Source organism: Coregonus lavaretus (assembly GCF_964263955.1).
Source record: "Coregonus lavaretus genome assembly, chromosome: 18".
NCBI classification, from domain to species: Eukaryota; Metazoa; Chordata; class Actinopteri; order Salmoniformes; family Salmonidae; genus Coregonus; species Coregonus lavaretus.
Window position 1 is genome coordinate 41,015,086 of NC_140005.1, and position 23,378 is coordinate 41,038,463.

At 42.2% G+C, this 23,378-nt stretch overlaps 1 protein-coding gene across 1 annotated transcript in view; it reads left to right on the plus strand.

Moving 5' to 3' along the window:
* LOC311145502 (afadin-like) overlaps nt 1-21,008 on the plus strand; it is a gene marked incomplete at both ends in the record, with an annotated part of 47,957 nt that extends 26,949 nt beyond the window's left edge. Inside the window, 14 exons of the mRNA XM_084181756.1 lie at nt 5,772-5,915; nt 6,193-6,391; nt 6,687-6,781; nt 6,875-6,961; nt 7,132-7,197; nt 7,344-7,417; nt 11,173-11,291; nt 11,526-11,723; nt 18,733-18,818; nt 18,979-19,116; nt 19,277-19,924; nt 20,071-20,184; nt 20,428-20,675; nt 20,891-21,008. Of these exons, the coding sequence (XP_084037882.1) occupies nt 5,772-5,915; nt 6,193-6,391; nt 6,687-6,781; nt 6,875-6,961; nt 7,132-7,197; nt 7,344-7,417; nt 11,173-11,291; nt 11,526-11,723; nt 18,733-18,818; nt 18,979-19,116; nt 19,277-19,924; nt 20,071-20,184; nt 20,428-20,675; nt 20,891-21,008 (2,334 nt within the window). The remainder of the gene's footprint in view (nt 1-5,771; nt 5,916-6,192; nt 6,392-6,686; nt 6,782-6,874; nt 6,962-7,131; nt 7,198-7,343; nt 7,418-11,172; nt 11,292-11,525; nt 11,724-18,732; nt 18,819-18,978; nt 19,117-19,276; nt 19,925-20,070; nt 20,185-20,427; nt 20,676-20,890) is intronic.
* Between the last annotated feature and the right edge of the window lie 2,370 nt (nt 21,009-23,378).

Below are 23,378 nucleotides of genomic sequence, written 5' to 3' on the forward strand. Positions count from 1 at the left end.
TTTCTATATTTTTACTATTTTCTACATTGTAGAATAATAGTGAAGACATCAAAACTATGAAATAACACATTTGGAATCATGTAGTAACCAAAAAAGTGTTAAACAAATCAAAATATATTTTATATTTGAGATTCTTCAAAGTAGCCACTCTTTACCTTGATGACAGCTTTGCAACTAGCTGTTCCTTTACACGGTACCCCATCCTGTTTATCTGTTTAGCATCAGCCCAAACTTTCGTCACCACAACCAGCTGTTGTCTTAGCTCTCTCGAATACACCTGTGATTGCTTTATGCCTCTCTCCAATGTCAATATGCCATGCCTATTGCTGTTTCGGTTAGTTGTTATTGTACTATTTCACTGTAGAGCCCCCAGTCCCACTCAACCTGCCTCAGATAGCTCCTTTGTCCGACCCCCCATACACGCGGAGACCGGCTCAATCGGTGCCTACAGTGATGCTATCTCTTTCATTGTTACACAACGCTTAGGTTTACCTCTACTGTACTCATATCCTTTCACATCCTTGTCTGTACATAATGCCTTGAATCTATTCTACAACGCCCGGAAATCTGCCCCTTTTATTCTCTGTACCCAACGCTCTAGAAGACCAGTTCTTAAAGCCTTTAGCCGTATCCTTATTCTATTCCTCCTCTGTTCCTCTGGTGATGTAGAGGTTAACCCAGGTCCTGTAGCCTCCAGTATCACTCCTACACCCAGGCGCTATCATTTGTTGATTTCTGTAACCGTAAAAGACTTGGTTTCTTGCACGTTAACATCAGAAGCCTCCTCCCTAAGTTTTAGTTATTCACTGCGTTAGCACACTCCGCCATCCCTGATGTTCTAGCAGTGTCTGAATCCTGGCTTAGGAAGGCCTTGTCTAGATAGAACTGCCAAAGGGGGCGGAGTTGCAATCTACTGTAGAGATAGCCTGCAGAGCTCTATCATACTCTCCAGGTCTGTGCCCAAACTGTTTGAGCTTCTACTTCTAAAAATCCACCTTTCCAGAAATAAGTCTCTCACTATTGCCGCTTGCTACAGACCCCCCTCAGCCCCCAGCTGTGCCCTGGACACCATATGTGAATTGATTGCCCCCCATCTATCCTCAGAGTTCGTACTGCTTGGTGACCTAAACTGGGATATGCTTAATACCCCGGCCGTCCTACAATCTAAACTAGATGCCCTCAATCTCACACAAATTATCAAGGAACCTACCCGGTACAACCCTAAATCCGTAAACATGGGCACCCTCATAGATATCATCCTGACTAATTTACCCTCTAAATACACATCTGCTGTCTTCAACCAGGATCTCAGTGATCACTGCCTCATTGCCTGCGTCCGTAATGGGTCCGCGGTCAAACGACCACCCCTCATCACTGTCAAACGCTCCCTAAAACACTTTAGCGAGCAGGCCTTTCTAATTGACCTGGCTCTGGTATCCTGGATGGATATTGACCACATTCCGTCAGTAGAGGATGCCTGGTTGTTCTTTAAAAGTGCTTTCATCTTAAATAAGCATGCCCCATTCAAAAAAATCTGAACTAAGAACAGATATAGCCCCTGATTCACCCCAGACTTGACTGCCCTTGTCCAGCACAAAAACATCATGTGGCGTACTGCATTATCATCGAACAGCCCCCGCAATATGCAACTTTTCAGTGAAGTCAGGAACCAATATTCACAATCAGTTAGGAAAGCAAAAGCTAGCTTTTTCAAACAAAAATGTGCATCCTGTAGCACTAACTCCAAAATGTTTTGGGACACTGTAAAGTCCATGGAGAATAAGAGCACCTCCTCCCAGCTGCCCACTGCACTGAGGCTAGGAAACACTGTCACCACCGATAAAACTACGATAATCGAGCATTTCAACAAGCATTTTGCTACGGCTGGCCATGCTTTCCACCTGGCTACCCCTACCACGGCCACGAGCTCTGCACCCTCTGCTGCAACTTGCCCATGCCCCCCTCGCTTCTCCATCACCCAAATTCAGACAGCTGATGTTCTGAAAGAGCTGCAAAATCTGGACCCCTACAAATCAGCTGGGCCAGACAATCTGGACCCTTTCTTTCTAAAATTAGCCGCCGAAATTGTCGCAATCCCTATTACTAGCCTGTTCAACCTGCCCTTCGAAAGTTTTTGAAAGCCAAGTTAACAAACAGATCATGACCATTTCGAATCCCACCGTACCTTCTCCGCTATGCAATCTGGTTTCTGAGTTGGACATGGGTGCACCTCAGCCACGCTCAAGGTCCTAAACGATATTATAACCGCGATCGATAAAAGACAGTACTGTGCAGCCGTCTTCATCGACCTGGCCAAGGCTTTCGACTCTGTCAATCACCGCATTCTTATTGGCAGACTAAATAGCCTTGGTTTCTCAAATGACTGCCTCGCCTGGTTCACCAACTACTTTTCAGATAGAGTTCAATGTGTCAAATCGGAGGGCCTGTTGTCTGGCCCTCTGGCAGACTCTGTGGGGGTGCCACAGGGTTCAATTCTTGGGCCGACTCTATTCTATGTGTATATCAATGATGCCGCTCTTGCTGCTAGTGACTGTCAGACCCACCTCTACGCAGACGACACCATTTTGTATACATTTGGCCCTTCATTGGACACTGTTTTAACAAACCTCCAAACGAGCTTCAATGCCATACAACACCCCTTCCGTAGCCTCCAACTGCTCTTAAACGCTAGTAAAACTAAATGCAAGCTCTTCAATCGAACGCTGCTTGCTCCCGCCCGCCCGACTAGAATCACTACTCTCGGCGGGTCTGAATTAGAATATTTGGACAACTACAAATACCTAGGTGTCTGGTTAGACCGTGAACTCTCCTTCCAGACTCACATTAAGCATCTCCAATCCAAAGTTAAATCTAGAATTGGCTTCCTATTTCGCAACAAAGCCTCCTTCACTTATGCTGCCAAACATGCCCTCGTATAACTGACTATCCTACCGATCCTTGACTTTGGCAATGTCATTTACAAAATAGCCTCCAACACTCTACTCAGCAAATTGGATGTAGTCTATCATAGTGCCATCCGTTTTGTCACCAAAGCCCCATATACTACCCACCATTGTGACCTGCACGCTCTCTTTGGCTGGCCCTCACTACATATTCATCCCAAACCCACTGGCTCCAGGTCATCTATAAATCACTGCTAGGCAAATCCCCGCCTTATCTTAGCTCATTGGTCACCATAACAACACCCACCCATAGTATGCACTCCAGCAGGTATATCTCACTGGTCATCCCCAAAGCCAACACCTCCTTTGGCCGCCATTCCTTCCAATTCTCTGCTGCCAATGACTGGAATTAACTGCAAAAATCTCTGAAGCTGGAGACTCTTATCTCCTTCACTAACTTTAAGCATCAGTTGTCAGAGAAGCTTACCGATCACTGCACCTGTACACAGCCCATCTGTAATTAGCCCACCCAACTACCTCATCCCCATATTGTTATTTATTTTGCTCATTTGCACCCCAGTATCTCTATTTGCACATCACCTTTTGCACATCTATCTCTCCAGTGTTAATAATAAATTGTAATTATTTTGCATTATGACCTATTTATTGCCTTACCTCCATAACTTACTACATTTGCACACACTGTATATAGATTTTATATTGTGTTTTTGACTTTTGTTTATCCCATATGTAACTCTTTGTTGTTGTTGTTTTTATCGCACTGCTTTGCTTTACAGTGAGGGAAAAAAGTATTTGATCCCCTGCTGATTTTGTATGTTTGCCCACTGACAAAGAAATGATCAGCCTATCATTTTAATGGTAGGTGTATTTGAACAGTGAGAGACAGAATAACAACAAAAGAATCCAGAAAAATGTCAAAAATATTATCAATTGATTTGCATTTTAATGAGGGAAATAAGTATTTGACCCCCTCTTAATCAGAAAGATTTCTGGCTCCCAGGTGTCTTTTATACAGGTAACGAGCTGAGATTAGGAGCACACTCTTAAAGGGAGTGCTCCTAATCTCAGCTTGTTACCTGTATAAAAGACACCAGTCCACACAAGCAATCAATCAATCAGATTCCAAACTCTCCACCATGGCCAAGACCAAAGAGCTCTCCAAGGATGTCAGGGACAAGATTGTAGACCTACACAAGGCTGGAATGGGCTACAAGACCATCGGCAAGCAGCTTGGTGAGAAGGTGACAACAGTTGGTGCGATTATTTGCAAATGGAAGAAACACAAAAGAACTGTCAATCTCCCTCGGCCTGGGGCTCCATGCAAGATCTCACCTCGTGGAGTTGCAATGATCATGAGAACGGTGAGGAATCAGCCCACAACTACACGGGAGGATCTTGTCAATGATCTCAAGGCAGCTGGGACCATAGTCACCAAGAAAACAATTGGTAACACACTACGCCGTGAAGGACTGAAATCCTGCAGCGCCCGCAAGGTCCCCCTGCTCAAGAAAGCACATATACAGGAGGCCCGTCTGAAGTTTGCCAATGAACATCTGAATGATTCAGAGGTGAACTGGGTGAAAGTGTTGTGGTCAGATGAGACCAAAATCGAGCTCTTTGGCATCAACTCAACTCGTCGTGTTTGGAGGAGCAGGAATGCTGCCTATGACCCCAAGAACACCATCAAACATGGAGGTGGAAACATTATGCTTTGGGGGTGTTTTTCTGCTAAGGGGACAGGACAACTTCACCGCATCAAAGGGACGATGGACTGGGCCATGTATTGTCAAATCTTGGGTGAGAACCTCCTTCCCTCAGCCAGGGCATTGAAATTGGGTAGTAGATGGGTATTCTAGCATAACAATGACCCAAAACACACGGCCAAGGCAACAAAGAACTGGCTCAAGAAGAAGCACATTAAGGTCCTGGAGTGGCCTAGCCAGTCTCCAGACCTTAATCCCATAGAAAATCTGTGAAGGGAGCTGAAGGTTCGAGTTGCCAAACGTCAGCCTCGAAACCTTAATGACTTGGAGAAGATCTGCAAAGAGGAGTGGGACAAAATCCCTCCTGAGATGTGTGCAAACCTGGTGGCCAACTACAAGAAACGTCTGAACTCGGTGATTGCCAACAATGGTTTTGCCATCAAGTACTAAGTCATGTTTTGCAGAAGGGTCAAATACTTATTTCCCTCATTAAAATGCAAATCAATTTATAAAATTTTTGACATGCGTTTTTCTGGATTTTTAGTTGTTAGTTGTAATACTTTTTTCCCTCACTGTAGCTATGGAAAATTGCAAGTGTTGCTACAGCTCAACAACATTGCTGCCCTGAATTTAGCTGGTGCTATCGATAAAGCACAGTGGGAGAAGAAAGACATTTCTGGAGGACAATGTCAAGCTAACTCACATGCGTTTCCATGTGAATTCTTAAAGAGATGAGTGGGGCTAAGGCTTAAGAGGGTGTGAACAATGTTGAATGGGCGTAAACGAAGAAGAGCTCTCTAGCAAATGTGAAAATCTCCTTATAATCTTTCAAGGGTATTTTCTCCTACTTGTGGTTTTACAAGTTTATCATTTTTCAAAGCAGCATAATTTTCCCATGTTTCCTCTGTCAACTACAGTGTATGATATACCATAAAGCCAACATTTGACTTTAACTTAGATAGAGAACAGCTGAAGCAAGCACACACATTTTCTTCAGGAAATGTACCTTTTCTAGTTGAGATTTAGAATCTCATTTTCAAGACTTGTGTTTACCCCACCACTTAACCCATGCCATTTATAGAAATGTGTATCTTATCAGGTTCAAGGTAGTAAAGATGTGATTTGATTGATGGCTATTTTCTAGGTAACAATGCTGTTGACCATGAACAAGTGCTCCATTCAAGATTCTGAGAACATCCAGAATACCTGCTTCAAGTTAAACTCCTTGCAGCTTCGAACGCTGATGACCAGCTACCTCTACGATACCAACGAGCCCCGCATTCCCCCTGTGAGTACTAGCCAAGTCCTTCAATTAGTAATTAATTGTTTGTAAACATTTATAAACATTTATGGGCATTTATAAACATTATAAGCATTGTAAATCATACTGTGGGTATATGTATTTGTATGTGTATTTTATATGTATATTTCTCAAATAAAACCAATCAACATCAAATAAATGATAAAGCATTTATAATGGCTTATTCATGAAAGTTATTGTAAAGTGTAACCAAAAACACAGGTTTTTCAAATATCCTTCATGTCTTTTTCCTCTGCCCTTTCAGGGTGTGATTGACAGGGTGGTGGCGGCTGCAGAGGCCAGTGCTGATGAGGTGTTGCGTAATGAAGGGCAGGACCTCCAGCTGGAGGAGGGGCTAGACCTCCACCTGCCCTTCCTGCTCCCTGAGGAAGGCTACTCTTGTGACACGGTCAGGGGCATCCCACAGGGCTTCAGAGAGTTCCTGGAACCTATCTGCCGCAAAGGTACTGTAGTAAAGTGCTTTTTAAAAAGATAATGTGATTACGCTTGCATTCAACTTTTTTTTTTTTTTGTCATTAAGGTTTGCTGAACTTTGACTAATTAGTTTCAGTATAAAACAGACTAAACTGGTATAAAACATTTGCCTTGTTGAGGCATTATCCAGGATGATAAAAGGCTATATTGTAGGTAAAATGCATGATACACGTGACACAAAACAATGCACTCACTGTACAGCATGCATTGTGTGTTGTGTCTGTGTATAGTTATCTAAATAGGCTGTGCTCTCTCTTCCTATAGGTCTCTGCACTCTGATCTCTCACCCCCACTCTGGTGACGCCTGGACCATCTTCTTCAACAGAGCAAACAATTTCTCTGCACAGGACGCAAACCTGGTACACTTTTTAAAAAACATATCCATATTTTTAACATATCCATATGTAATACCTCTTTCTTATTGTGATCTCTTCTCTGTTTCTTTCATTTAGCCACTGCATAGAGAACCTGATGTTGTGACTATTAAACTGAAGAAACCCTTGAACAGTGGAATGGGGGTCAGCATCGTGGCGGCCAAAGTACAAATTCATTAATTAATCCATCCATCTATCCATCCATCCATCCATCCATCCATCCATCCATCCATCCATTTATTCATTCATTTTCCATCCATCCATCCATCCATTAATTAATTCATTAATTCATCCAACAATCAGTGACAAGAATCCATCTTTTGCCCCATCTACAGGGAGCAGGACAAGACAACCTTGGGATTTACATCAAGTCTATAGTCAAGGGAGGACCAGCAGAAATGGTTAGAAAACTATAGTACAATTCAAATAATGCCTGTTGACTGGATGCAGTATGTAATAACATTTCGATACATTTGAATGAACATCATGGATATCTCATAAAAAATCTTATGTTCCACATGTGTTTCCATGCTGTTGTGTTGGACAGGATTGCAGGTTAACTGCTGGGGACCAGTTGCTGTGTGTGGATGGACACAGTCTCGTGGGACTCTCACAGGAAAGGTAGATAACATTCTAACTTTCTACATTCAGATCAGAGTTGAGCAGTTGGAAATCCCGCTCATCGCGCTCCATGTCATTTCCAACCACTCCGCTAAAAACTGCTCGTAGCTCACAGGAAAGAAAACTGCTGCTCCAAATTCGCTCCATTCATTAAAATCACAATTTAATCAACACCCATCTATTTTTGTGACTACCTGGACCTACCATTTCGTTTTGAAGTATTGAAGTATTGAGCCTAAGAAGGAACGAAAATGAATTATTTGGGCTATATTATTTCAATTATTTCAAGGCTATAGCCTACAAAGAAATACATTGTGAAGCATTTGCGAGTGTGACAATAGGCTGGTAGCGACATAAAGCGCTCAGCATTTAAACAACATTTAGTTGTATTAAATCATTATAGTCTATAAATTTCGCATATAGGCTGTTACTTAGAATTAAAAGATAAATTACTTTTTAGTGCCTTTTGAATTTGTGAGAGCGTGATTTGAAGGAGTCAGGCGCAGGAGGGTAAATCACAGAATACAGAGTTTATTCCGTAGTGCACAGTTAAGCTGGATAGCGTCAACAGTCCAGTGCGCAAAACAGGCACACTGGAACAAATACAGGCACACAGGGAAAATATACCTCGGCAATACAAAGTACAGGTAGCTCCACCGAGCTACACTCATCTCACATGAAACAATCACCCATAAGGACAAGGGGGCAGAGGGAACACTTATACATGTACTAATGAGGGGAATATGAACCAGGTGTGTGTAATTGACAAGAGAAGACAAATGGAATGATGAGATATGGAGTGGCAGTGGCTAGAAGGCCGGTGACGACGAACGCCGAAGCCTGCCCGAACAAGGAGGGGAGGCAGCTTCGGAGGAAGTCGTGACAGAATTCATTTTTAGAAACATTAGTTTGGCCAATCTGTGGCTTCAGGCTCATGCGATGATGCCTGGACAGAAGGCCAGCAGAGGAGAATATCCTCTCCACACTTGCAGAGCCACTGGGGATGAGACAACAACTGCAATTGGACAATAGAACAAATAGGGCTGAGCTTGCTTCATGCAGGGTGCATAATCTATAAATAAAACATTTTTCACACAGTATACACTACCGGTCAAAAGTTTTAGAACACCTACTCATTCAAGGGTTTTTCTTTATTTTTACTATTTTCTACATTATAGAATAATAGTGAAGACATCAAAACTATGAAATAACACATATGGAATCATGTAGTAACCAAAAAAGTGTAAAACAAATCAAAAAAAAAAAAGCCACCATTTGCCTTGATGACAGCTTTGCACACTCTTGGCATTCTCGCAACCAGCTTCATGAAGTAGTCACCTGGAATGCATTTCAATGAACAGGTGTGCCTTCTTAAAAATTAATTTGTGGAATTTCTTTCCTTAATGCGTTCGAGCCAATCAGTTATGTTGTGACAAGGTAGGGGGGTATATAGAAGATAGCCCTATTTGGTAAAAGTCCATATTATGGCAAGAAAAGCTCAAATAAGCAAAGTGAAACGACAGACTCTCTTCATCCTCCTCCTTCTAGATTAGGGAGGCTAAAGCCTCACTGCTCTCTCTCTCTCTCTCTCTCTCTCTCTCTCTCTCTCTCTCTCTCTCTCTCTCTCTCTCTCTGTCTCTGTCTCTGTCTCTGTCTCTGTCTCTGTCTCTGTCTCTGTCTCTGTCTCTCTCTCTCTCTCTCTCTCTCTCTCTCTCTCTCTCTCTCTCTCTCTCTCTCTCTCTCTCTCTCTCTCTCTCTCTCTCTCTCTCTCTCTCTCTCTTTCTGTCACTAGGTCATGCAGTATCATTGGTTGGCATTGGGAAATGACACAAAATTAACACATTCAAATTGCTAGAGCTTTTTGTTTTACATTGTCTTTCACTTTGAAGACACTATCTACGAGTGGCGATGGCCCGTAGTAAAGTAGACAGTTGACATGGGCCACAATCTAGTAAGTGATGCCATCGCAACATGGCTCCTCATGTTTAACTCTCTCTCTGGCACTCAAATTGATGTTGCCTCATACCACTTTCGAACATTGTGCTCATATATAGTAATCTCATCTTCTTTCACAAAAGAATGCAGTTCTCCAAGCTTGCTGAAACTATCCCGAAAGGTAGGTTTTCATTTTGAGCTCTGACCCCTACAGAAAGATACTGTTGTTAGAGTGCTGACTGTGATAAAAAGAGTATCCTATAGATTCTTAATTCCCATCCTCATTCAGAATAAATGTGTAACTGGTAACAATATAAAGATATTGAAGCACATTTGATTACTATGCTAGTAGTTATTGCATAAGAAAATGTTATGTGTGGGGTTCCCATAGTTTAATCCAGTAAAATAACGTTATATAGTGCCTCTTTCAGCCCTTATGCTGCCTGTCACCCAGTCATTTATGATGCAGTTATATCACTTTATTAAGGCTACTAAATGTCTATAGGCCTATCATGCAAACATTTCATGAAAACAAACACTTCTAACTCATTACGTTTGTACAAATACAAAGCTTTCAATCAATCATTCACTGGTGTGTCCATCACTATAATTTCCATTCTGACATTACATGTATCCATAACAGAGTCGTTCTATACCATCAAAGTACAGTTCTAGGCCAAAAAAAATCTGATGAAAAAAAAATATATATAAAGAAATGTGTTAAAAATAATAATAATCACAAAAAACAGCTTCTATCTCAAGCCCATCAGACTGTTAAATAGCCATCACTAGCACATTAGAGGCTGCTGCTGCCTATTGAAATCACTGGCCACTTTAAGAAATGGAACACTAGTCACTTTAATAATGTTTACCAATCTTGCACTACTCATCTCATATGTATATACTGTATTATATTCTATAATATTCTACTGTATCTTAGTCCATGCCGCTCTGTCATTGCTTCTCCATATATGTATATATTCTTAAATTCCATTCCTTACTAGATTTGTGTGTATTGGGTATATGTTGTGAAATTGTTAGATATTACTTGTTAGATATTACTGCACTGTCGGAGCTAGAAGCACAAGCATTTCACTACACCTGCAATAACATCTGCTAAACACGTGTATGTGACAAATCAAATTTGATTTGATTATATTTATTGAAAAGCTGACTAACACCCTTTTCACACTATTGCGTCGATCCAAGCCAGCCAAACTGTGCTGGCTCTGATATTTTTGTTGCACATGGTATTTCTCAGCACAGTCCCAGCAACTATGGTAGGTATAACCAGGCCAGCTCAGTACAGCTTGATTTGGCTTTGCTCAGTTTGGCTAGTATTTTGCAACCCTAGATGCAGGTGACATTATGCTGGCTTGCAACGTGATGTGTAATTTATATTGGAATCCAGAATTAGGATATCCAACAGTTGGAATTTACATTCACCCGCAACCTGCATTCAGAATGACTGTCAGGGTTAGGAACATTGTGAGGAGACTACTTAAACCAGTTAAACTGGAAAAACCATTTCAGTAACGGGTGCAAAAAATCTGACTGATGGATTAGTTTAGAAAAATGTACGTTATTTTCAGGTCCTTTGTTAGTGTGACATTTTTCTTTATGAAGGTCCGACAGATAACTATTCTGTCATGAAACCTGATGTGATTGATTTGTTTTGGAAAACAGTTTCTGTTGGAACAATCTGCAATAGTTAAAGCTGTTCAATGGTCATTTCAAATACACTGAAAAACAAATAAAGGATTATGCCTTGAAAACATGATGAATTGACAGTGATTGATGTGGTCTTATCTTGATTGTAGGGCAGCAGGCATAATGATGCGCACTGGGCCAGTTGTGACTCTACAGGTTGCTAAGCAGGAGGCAACGTACCATGGTCTGGCTGCCCTGCTAGATGAACCACATTCAGTAGCAACTACAGGTATGAGCAGAACAAAGGCAATATTCTCTCTGTATTGTTATCATTTCCCCCTGAACAGTCCCTCAACAGAGGTCTAATGATCGAAGACCAAAACCAAATTCAGATAATTTCATTTCATGGCTTCCTGTTAGTAGTTATTTTCCACAATGAATGGTAGGAATAGTCTTTCTCAATTAATAGTATATCTACACCTAGATTTTCTAGATCTAACCAACCTTTTTATGATTCCCCCAGATTTGGATGGTAGTGGCCCCACCAGCAGCAGCCATGCTAAGCCGAACGGCAAGGCCCTGATCCTGTATGATGGCATGGAGCAGAGCCCTGGGCCCTCAGAACTATGGGGTAATAACCACCATGGAGGGAACAGGAGACAGAGAGAACAGACCCTGCTGAAGAACAGACAGCTATACCGCTCCAACCCCAACATGATCAGTGAGTCTAACAATAGTGTTCTTATTAGGCCTATCATGCAAACATTTGAAGTAAGTATGGCGCCGACGAAGATGGCGGCCTCGCGACTAGCTCTTAGGAAACTTTCAGTGTATTCGTCTAAAATAATTTAGACATATACACTGAAACGGTGACTGAGTTTATCAGGAAGTGTATAGGTGATGTTGTGCCCACTGTGACTATTAAAACCTACCCTAACCAGAAACCGTGGATAGATGGCAGCATTCGTGCAAAACTGAAAGCGCGAACCACAGCATTTAACCATGGCAAGGTGACTGGGAATATGGCAGAATACAAACAGTGTAGCTACTCACTCCGCAAGGCAATTAAACTGGCAAAACATCAGTATAGAGACAAAGTGGAGTCGCAATTCAACAGCTCAGACACGAGATGTATGAGGCAGGGTCTACAGACAATCACGGACTACAAAAGGAAAATCAGCCACGTCGCCGACACTGACGTCTCGCTTCCAGACAAGCTAAACACCTTCTTCACCCGCTTTGAGGATAACACAGTGCCACCGACGAGGCCCACTACCAAGGACTGTAGCCTCTCCTTCTCCGTGGCCGACGTGAGTAAGACATTTAAGCATGTTAACCCCAGCAAGGCTGCCGGCCCAGACGGCACCCCTAGCCACGTCCTCAGAGCATGCGCAGACCAGCTGGTTGGTGTGTTTACGGACATATTCAATCTCTCCCTTTCCCAGTCTGCTATAGTCAATTCTTACTGTTCCTGTATTCAAGAAAGCAAAGGTAACTGAACTAAACGACTATCGCCCCGTAGCACTCACCTCTGTCATCATGAAGTGCTTTGAGAGACTAGTCAAGGATCATATCACCTCTACCTTACCTGTCACCCTAGACCCACTTCAATTTGCTTACTGCCCCAATAGATCCACAGACGATGCAATCGCCATCACACTGCACACTGCCCTATCCTATCTGGACAAGAGGAATACCTATGTAAGAATGCTGTTCATTGACTATAGCTCAGCATTCAACACCATAGTACCCTCCAAGCTCATCATTAAGCTCGAGATCCTGGGTCTGAACCCCGCCCTGTGCAACTGGGAAAATAACCTCTCACTCAACGTCAACAAAACAAAGGAGATGATCGTGGACTTCAGGAAACAGCAGAGGGTGCACCCCCCTATCCACATTCACGGGACCGCAGGTGGAAAGCTTCAAGTTCCTTGGCGTACACATCACTGACAAACTGAAATGGTCCACCCACGCAGACAGTGTGGTGAAGAAGGCGCAACAGAGCCTCTTCAACCTCAGGAGGCTGAAGAAATTTGGCTTGGCACCTAAAACCCTCACAAACTTTTACAGATGCACAATTGAGAGCATCCTGTTGGGCTGTATCACAGCCTGGTACGGCAACTGCACCACCCGCAACCGCAGGGCTCTCCAGAGGGTGGTGCAGTCTGCCGAACACATTCCCGGGCGCAAACTACCCGCCATCCAAGACACCTACAGCACCCGATGTCACAGGAAGGCCAAAAAGATCATCAAGGACATCAACCACCTGAGCCACTGCCTGTTCACCCCGCTATCATCCAGAAGACGAGGTTAGTACAAGTGCATCAAAGCTGGGACCGAGAAAATGAAAAACAGCTTCTATCTCAAGGCCATCAGACTGTTAAATAGCCATCACTAGCACATTAGAGGCTGCTGCTGCCTATTGAAATCACTGGCCACTTTAAGAAATGGAACACTAGTCACTTTAATAATGTTTACATATCTTGCACTACTCATCTCATATGTATATACTGTATTCTATTCTATAATATTCTTAGTCCATGCCGCTTTGTCATTGCTTGTCCATATATGTATATATTCTTAAATTCTATTCCTTACTTAGTTTTGTGTGTATTGGGTAAATGTTGTGAAACTGTTAGATATTACTTGTTAGATATTACTGCACTGTCGGAGCTAGAAGCACAAGCATTTCGCTACACCTGCAATAACATCTGCTAAACACGTGTATGTGACAAATAAAATTTGATTTGATTATATTTATTGAAAAGCTGACTAACACCCTTTTCACACTATTGCGTCGATCCAAGCCAGCCAAACTGTGCTGGCTCTGATATTTTTGTTGCACATGGTATTTCTCAGCACAGTCCCAGCAACTATGGTAGGTATAACCAGGCCAGTTCAGTACAGCTTGATTTGGCTTGGCTCAGTTTGGCTAGTATTTTGCAACCCTAGATGCAAATGACATTATGCTGGCTTGCAACGTGATGTGTAATTTATATTGGAATCCAGAATTAGGATATCCAACAGTTGGAATTTTCATTCACCCGCAACCTGCATTCAGAATGACTGTCAGGGTTAGGAACATTGTGAGGAGACTACTTAAACCAGTTAAACTGGAGAAAAAAAACATTTCAGTAACGGGTGCAAATCTGAAAAATGTACGTTATTTATCTTTGTGTTGCATAAGCAAAAACACAGATAACATTTTTTTTTCTAAAAAAACTACCTGCAGTAGAGCGTGCTGGGAAATATGATACAACTGATTTCTAAGGGTATAATAATAATACTGTAGTCTTTTCACGGTACCAAAAACTTTTTTTTTTACCATTGTTTTATAATAACTTACAGGTACAGTGCCTTGCAAAAGTATTCATCCCCCTTGCCATTTTTCCTATTTTGTTGCATTACAACCTGTAATCTAAATGGATATTTATTTGGATTGCATGTAATGGACATTCACAAAATAGTCCAAATTGGTGAAGTGAAATGAAAAAAATAACTTGTTTTTAAAACATTATACAAAATAAATAACGGAAAAGTGTTCAAATCAAATCAAATTGGCCACATGCGCCGAATACAACAGGTGCAGACATTACAGTGAAATGCTTACTTACAGCCCTTAACCAACAGTGCATTTATTTTTAACAAAAAAGTAAAAATGAAACAACAACAAAAAAGTGTTGAGAAAAAAAGAGCAGAAGTAAAATAAAATAACAGTAGGGAGGCTATATATACAGGGGGGTACCGGTGCAGAGTCAATGTGCGGGGGCACCGGCTAGTTGAGGTAGTTGAAGTAATATGTACAGTGGGGGAAAAAAGTATTTAGTCAGCCACCAATTGTGCAAGTTCTCCCACTTAAAAAGATGAGAGAGGCCTGTAATTTTCATCATAGGTACACGTCAACTATGACAGACAAAATGAGGAAAAAAAATCCTGAAAGTCACATTGTAGGATTTTTTATGAATTTATTTGCAAATTATGGTGGAAAATAAGTATTTGGTCAATACCAAAAGTTTCTCAATACTTTGTTATATACCCTTTGTTGGCAATGACACAGGTCAAACGTTTTCTGTAAGTCTTCACAAGGTTTTCACACACTGTTGCTGGTATTTTGGCCCATTCCTCCATGCAGATCTCCTCTAGAGCAGTGATGTTTTGGGGCTGTTGCTGGGCAACACGGACTTTCAACTCCCTCCAAAGATTTTATATGGGGTTGAGATCTGGAGACTGGCTAGGCCACTCCAGGACCTTGAAATGTTTCTTACGAAGCCACTCCTTCGTTGCCCGTGCGGTGTGTTTGGGATCATTGTCATGCTGAAAGACCCAGCCACGTTTCATCTTCAATGCCCTTGCTGATGGAAGGAGGTTTTCACTCAAAATCTCACGATACATGGCCCCATTCATTCTTTCCTTTACACGGATCAGTCGTCCTGGTCCCTTTGCAGATAAACAGCCCCATAGCATGATGTTTCCACCCCCATGCTTCACAGTAGGTATGGTGTTCTTTGGATGCAACTCAGCATTCTTTGTCCTCCAAACACGACGAGTTGAGTTTTTACCAAAAAGTTATATTTTGGTTTCATCTGACCATATGACATTCTCCCAATCCTCTTCTGGATCATCCAAATGCACTCTAGCAAACTTCAGACGGGCCTGGACATGTACTGGCTTAAGCAGGGGGACACGTCTGGCACTGCAGGATTTGAGTCCCTGGCGGCGTAGTGTGTTACTGATGGTAGGCTTTGTTACTTTGGTCCCAGCTCTCTGCAGGTCATTCACTAGGTCCCCCCGTGTGGTTCTGGGATTTTTGCTCACCGTTCTTGTGATCATTTTGACCCCACGGGGTGAGATCTTGCGTGGAGCCCCAGATCGAGGGAGATTATCAGTGGTCTTGTATGTCTTCCATTTCCTAATAATTGCTCCCACAGTTGATTTCTTCAAACCAAGCTGCTTACCTATTGCAGTTTCAGTCTTCCCAGCCTGGTGCAGGTCTACAATTTTGTTTCTGGTGTCCTTTGACAGCTCTTTGGTCTTGGCCATAGTGGAGTTTGGAGTGTGACTGTTTGAGGTTGTGGACAGGTGTCTTTTATACTGATAACAAGTTCAAACAGGTGCCATTAATACAGGTAACGAGTGGATGACAGAGGAGCCTCTTAAAGAAGAAGTTACAGGTCTGTGAGAGCCAGAAATCTTGCTTGTTTGTAGGTGACCAAATACTTATTTTCCACCATAATTTGCAAATAAATTCATTAAAAATCCTACAATGTGAATTTTTGGAGAAAAAAAATCTCAATTTGTCTGTCATAGTTGATGTGTCCCTATGATGAAAATTACAGGCCTCTCTCATCTTTTTAAGTGAGAACTTGCACAATTGGTGGCTGACTAAATACTTTTTTCCCCCACTGTACATGTGGGTAGAGTTAAAGTGACTATGCATAAATCATGTATACATATGTATGCGTGCATATGTATTCACCCCCTTTGCTATGAAGCCCCTAAATAAGATCTGGTACAACCAATTACCTTCAGAAGTCACATAATTAGTTAAATAAAGTCCACCTGTGTGCAGTCTAAGTGTCACATGATCTGTCACATGATCTCAGTATATATACACCTGTTCTGAAAGGCCCCAGAGTCTGCAACACCACTAAGCAAGGGGCACCACCAAGCAGGCTGTCACGATGTTTAAATGGTGTGGTGTGGAATCAGGCGCAGAAGCAGATGTACAGTCCAACAAGACTTTACTAGAGAGCAAAATAATCCAAAAACGGCCTGAGGCCAAACAGACGCACACAGGCGTCAAACACGAGCGCACAAACACAGGGCGCAAAAACTCTCCTCAACCGAGGAGGAAGCTAATCGTTACTGGCGTACCGAAACACGGGTAACGCACAAACACCTGACACGAAACAATTACACACAACACTACACTAACAACAAGGAAACTAAATAGGGTGCTTAATGAGACATAACACAAGACAGGTGTGGCTAACAGACAAAACTAATCAAACAGGAAACATGGAACATACAACGGTGGCAGCTAGAATTCCGGAGACGACGAACGCCGAAACCTGCCCGAACAAGGGAGAGAGGCAGCCTCGGCCGAAACCGTGACACAGGCGGCACCATGAAGACCAAGGAGCTCTCCAAACAGGTCAGGGACAAATTTGTGGAGAAGTACAGATCAGGGTTGGGTTTTAAAAAAATATCAGAAACTTTGAACATCCCACGGAGCACCATTAAATCCATTATAAAAAAATGGAAAGAATAGGGCACCACAACAAACCTGCCAAGAGAGTGCCACCCACCAAAACTTAGACCAGGCAAGGAGTGTATTAATCAGAGACACAACAAAGAGACCAAAGATAACCCTGAAGGAGCTGCAAAGTTCCACAGCCGAGATTGGAGTATCTGTCCATAGGACCACTTTAAGCCGTACACTCTACAGAGCTGGGCTTTACGGACGAGTGGCCAGAAAAAATGCCATTTCTTAAAGAAGAAAATAAGCAAACGCGTTTGGTGTTCGCCAAAAGGCATGTGGGAGACTCCCCAAACATATGGAAGAAGGTACTCTGGTCAGATGAGACTAAAATTGAGCTTTTTGGCCATCAAGGAAAACGCTATGTCTGGCGCAAACCCAACACCTCTCATCACCCCGAGAACACCATCCCCACAGTGTAGCATGGTGGTGGCAGCATCATGCTGTGGGGATGTTTTTCATCGGCAGGGACTGGGAAACTGGTCAGAATTGAAGGAATGATGGATGGCGCTAAATACAGGGACATTCTTGAGGGAAACCTGTTTCAGTCTTCCAGAGATTTGAGACTGGGACAGAGGTTCACCTTCCAGCAGGACAATGACCCTAAGCATACTGCTAAAGCAACACTTGAGTGGTTTAAGGGGAAACATAACATTTAAATGTCTTGGAATGGCCTTATCAAAGCCCAGACCTCAATCCAATTGAGAATCTGTGGTGTGACTTAAAGGTTGCTGTACACCAGCGGAACCCATCCAACTTGAAGGAGCTGGAGCAGTTTTGTCTTGAAGAATGGGCAAAAATCCCAGTGGCTAGATGTGCCAAGCTTATAGAGACATCCCTCAAGAGACTTGCAGCTGTAATTGCTGCAAATGGTGGCTTTACAAAGTATTGAATTTGGATCTTCAAATTATTTTGCATCTTCAAAGTGGTAGGCATGTTGTGTAAATCAAATGATACAAACCCCCAAAAAATCAATTTGAATTCCAGGTTGTAAGGCAACAAAATAGGAAAAATGCCAAGGGGGGTGAATACTTTCACAAGCCACTGTATGTCAAAGATAATAAAACAAAAATGCTATAGTAAACACTACAGTAATGTCCGCTACAGTATTCTACAGTACATACTACGGCATTCACTGCAGTGTTTGTGCAGACCTTAGTCTGTAGAAACACTACAGTGAATACTACACTCTTAGATAAAAGGGTTCCAAAAGGGTTCTTCGGCTGTAGGGTTCTACCTTACACCAAAAGGTTTCTAAGTGGAACCAAAAAGGGTTCTTCAAAGGGTTCTCCTATGGGGACAGCCGAAGAACCCTTTTAGGTTCTAGACAGCACCTTTTTTTCTAAGATTGTATAGTTTTTATAGCATAATATACTATAGTATTTCTTCATGTGGGAGTAGTGTGAAAAACTATTTTTAAAGATGTTTCAGGGCAGTTCTGTCATTTTCTTTCTTTCCTCGCTTGTTCTAGGCCCAGAAGTAGAACCAGTTGATCCTGTCATCCCAACAGACGGTAAAATCACTGCAGTCTCCACCAGCAACCTTCTGTGCTCTGATGTAAGTAACTTACAAAAATACATGGGTTTTATATAGTGCTTTTCAAGGACCCAAAAATGCTTAAACAGCGGGTTAATACTTGTACTGGCTTAGTGTGTCTGTCTACATTGAATCTGTAATGGTATAAAAACGCAGTCACCTTCTTAATGTTCCCCCTCAGATGTACCACAGGGAATACCTGACCCTACCAGCCCCTAGATCTGAGGACAAGAAGACCGTAGCCTTTGAACTCCCACCTCAGGGGCCCAGAGTCTCGTTTAATCTAGATGGACAGATCTCCAACAAGAGGACATTGATGGTATGAGTAGCAACATCTTATCCTTTATAAAGCAGTACAACCCCCATTATCTTAAACCAACTATTTAAAGAATGGACCATTTCATATATGCAATTGTTACACTTACACTTAATCAACTTAAATGCCAACAGAAAAATAATTGAATATTTCCCTTCCATAGCGGCAGGCCCTTTCACAGGAGAACCTGTGCATGGAGAATGATCGCCCCCTAGTGGACAATATACATAATGCATGGAACCAGAACCAGCAGGAGAGCTACTACTCCTCTTTTCCTATGAAGCCTAATATCTCTACCCACCACATACATTACAACCATACTGTCAGCCTCTCCACTATGACCCAACAGAGCAGCCGCAACACAGGGTCTGGCTACTGGAGAACCCCTACGTCACACAACCCTTCGTCTGCCATCCAGCCAATACGCATAGACATCCCTGCTACACGGCTTTCCAACACCCAGCCACGCACTCCAATGACCACCTTCCAACAAACTCCAACTTTACTGCCCGTGAAGTTGAACCAAATCCCTGAGGGTTATGGCCAGGGGCAAGCCCTCCTCAGCAATCAAAAACAGGGGTTTCATTCTCAACTGCCAGCCCAGCATCGCGATGCTACATGTCCTCCTCCATCCTCTGTGTCCATGAGACAACCTCAGCCCTCACTCTCATCATCACCGAAGACCCAACAACAACAAGCCCCGAGCAGGGTGCAACCAGCGAAGTCCCAACTGTTCCCAACCCAGTCAAAAGACACATCCCTCCAGAGACCTCCAGCTAAACCACAACCAGGGGCCACCCCAGGACATCAGGTACAGAATTTATTTGTAGTCAAAATTCAACTGTTTAATACACATAACAGTGAAAACTCAAATGCATGTATGAATAATGAATGTACAAATAAATAGTATACACTTCCTGTATAAAATACACAATTAATGCCGAATGTCGAAATCAGGACCAATACTTCACCATGAATAAAGAGCCACCATCAGAAGGCAAAAATGGTCTGTCTCCAGACCCATGGAAGAGGGATGCACGGGAGAAGCAGCAGAAGCAGCAGAGACTACAGGTAACATAATAATAATTAACAACTTTATTTGAAGTGTGTCTACTGTATTATACTGTACAGTATTGTGTTGTATTGTATTGATTTTGTGTATTTTGTGTTTTTGATGTGTTACTGACCTCACAAAATGAATTTCCATGCAAATGGAGAATAACATAACGTATTGTCCATCAAAATTGAAATGTGTTTGTTGCTGTCTGTTCTTACATGGAAATGTGTATTTTTGCCGTCTGTTCCTTGATCTAGGTGGTCGACCTGTTGGAACAGGAGGTCCAGGATCTGCAGGCTAAAGCCCAGCTCACACCAGAGGAGACCGACAGGCTCCGTAGACTCAACCTGGAGTGGCAATTTCAACAGAGACTGCAGGAGTTCCAACAGAATGGAGACAATGATGATGATGATGATGATGATGAAGATAGGGACACGTCAACAGGAGGAAATGTTCAAGAGTCGAATGAACTCAACGAGAACTTTGATAAAAAGTGGTCGAAAGAGTAAGTTTCAACTTCATTTGAATGTACATTTGTATCCCACAAAAACAGTTTTCCCCCCAACAATGGCCCTGGTTAAACCAAAAGTTAAATTACATAATTTGTTCTGAAAGTAATGGATCATGATGTATAACAGACCATGATATACAGTATAGTTAACCTATAGGTATTGATCTTCTCAATTACATCCATATGTGTGGGTTATTGATTGGTTGCAGAGGCCAGGAAGAGAACACCTTCAGAGGTGATGCAGCACCTGAGAATCTCACCTTTAAGGAGCGCCAACGTCTCTTCTCCCTCGGATCAAACGCCTCCATCAAAGTCAAAACCTTGTAAGATGAGGATGCTGAGAAGTTGGCCTCAACATTCGGTCAAGGCTCATCGATCAAGGCTCAACCTTTTATAAGATACAGTAGAAACCAATCAGAAGATATTAGAATTGATATTATAATCTATATTCTGATGAAAAATGTGGAGTATTTTAGTGATTTCTCAGCATATTTACTTCTCTTTTCCCCTAATTGATCTTTACATCTAGACTGTCAAATGCAAATGTTCATGGGTCTGTTATTTGTTTACTTGCAATGAAAACTTAGGTAGGTAGATGCTTTTTTGCAAACATGGATTTTTTTAATAAATTAAGATTTTATTAATATTTTTGCAAAATGTACAACATCAGTCATGGTATACATTACGGATGTACCGTACATAACGAGGCTGCTGAGGGGAGGACGGCTCATAATAATGACTGGAAAGGAGCGAATGGAATGGCATCAAATACATGGAAACCATGGAAACCACGTGTCTTATGTATTTTCTACCATTCCATTGATTCCGCTCCAGCCATTACCACGAGCCCATCCTCCCCAGTTAAGGTGCCACTAACCTCCTGTGCCGTACACTTCCTTTACAACTCAGGACACCCTACTTGTGTTAATAGTCCACTATTTTTAGGGGTGACTCCTCAAGAGTCCACGTGTACAGTAATCTGAGCCCTTCTGATCTCATTGATGATATCGATGCCTGAGATTTTCCTGGTCCAGCATGGTCCCTGTCCTGCCATGGCCATGCATACAGTAGACAGCTACACTAGACATACAGAAGGCTATGTGTTTATACACATCATTGGTTGAGAATAATTCGCTTGTGTTCACTGTCCAGACCTGTCACATTGAAATCAGTGGTCAATGTTAATTTAGTTTCATGTGTCAGAAATAAGAAGTCCTCTTTGATGTATTAACAGAATAATGGGTTACTGAATACTTTTTAACTGAATCCTTATATCGCCTTTGGCATTTATTCCTCCACAATGGACAGAAACCTCAGAATTTGCTCTGGAGTTGGTGGGGTGAGGTTTAAGAGGTTTTCTCACACAAGCACACCAGGTGTTGTATGCCATGTCCAGATTAAATTGAGATTTTGTGTTCACTACCAGAATTCCTATAATGTCAACGTTTTTCGAAATGTTTACAAATTCATTAAAAGTGAAAAGCTGGAATGTCTTAAGTCATTAAGTATTCAACCCCTTTGTTATGACAATCCTAAATAAGTTCAGGAGTCACATAATAAGTTGCATTGACCCACTCTGTGTGCAATAATAGTGTTTAACATGATTTTTGAATGACTTCCTCATCTCAGTACCCCACACATACAATTATCTGTAATGTCCCTCTTGAGCAGTGAATTTCAAACACAGATTCAACCACAAAGACAAGGGAGGTTTTCCAATGCCTCGCAAAAAGGGCACCTATTGGTAGACATTGAATATCCCTTTGATCATGGTGAAGTTATTTATTACACTTTGGATGATGTATCAATACACCCAATCACTACAAAGATACAAGGGTCTTTCCTAACTCAGTTGCCGAAGGAGAAGGAAACCGCTCAGGGATTTCACCGTGAGGCCAATGGCGACTTTAAAACAGTTACAGAGTTTAATGGCTGCAATAGGAGAAAACTGAGGATGGATCAACAACATTGTAGTTACTCCACAATACTAACCTAAATGACTGAGTGTAATGAAGGAAGTCTGTACAGAATAAAAAATATTCCAAAACATGCATCATGTTTGCAATAAAGCACTAAAGAAAAACTTTAGTGCATGTAACCGTGCTCTGATGAGGGGATTCTCAGAGACGGAAGAGGACGCTAAGTAGACCAGACCCAGCTGATATTGCACTAGCGTCTATGGGAAAGCCACCCCCTTAAGTAGACCATAATTCAAAATGTATTTCAATGGTAAACGGCCTGAGTGAACTATCTTCATTTATCCACCATCTTTGGGATTCTATTAAACTGGCCTGGGTTGCACCAGGCAATGGCCCATCACATGACTGGGCAAACCGGTGAGGGAGGCACACCCTGCTCAAATTGAACAGTAATCTGTGCTCTGGCTGTCATGTTGTCAACAAGGCAGTATGATGCATCATTCAGAAACGTACAACTTTTCTTTTCCATAAAATATATGTTAGAATTTTCTAACTGGGAAACAGGCCCGGCTCCAGGATGACATGCTACTGGTCACATTATTTTTTGTAAAGTTCATGCAGTCGACATGTAAGCGCAAGTCTGATTTTTTTTGGCCCCAGAATGCAACACACTTCTAAAGGCGGTGACCAACGATGGTCAACGACCTTACAAAAGTGAACAGCTCAAACGCGCCCAATCATTAGACTGTTTTTGTTTGACCCATGCATGACCGAAGAC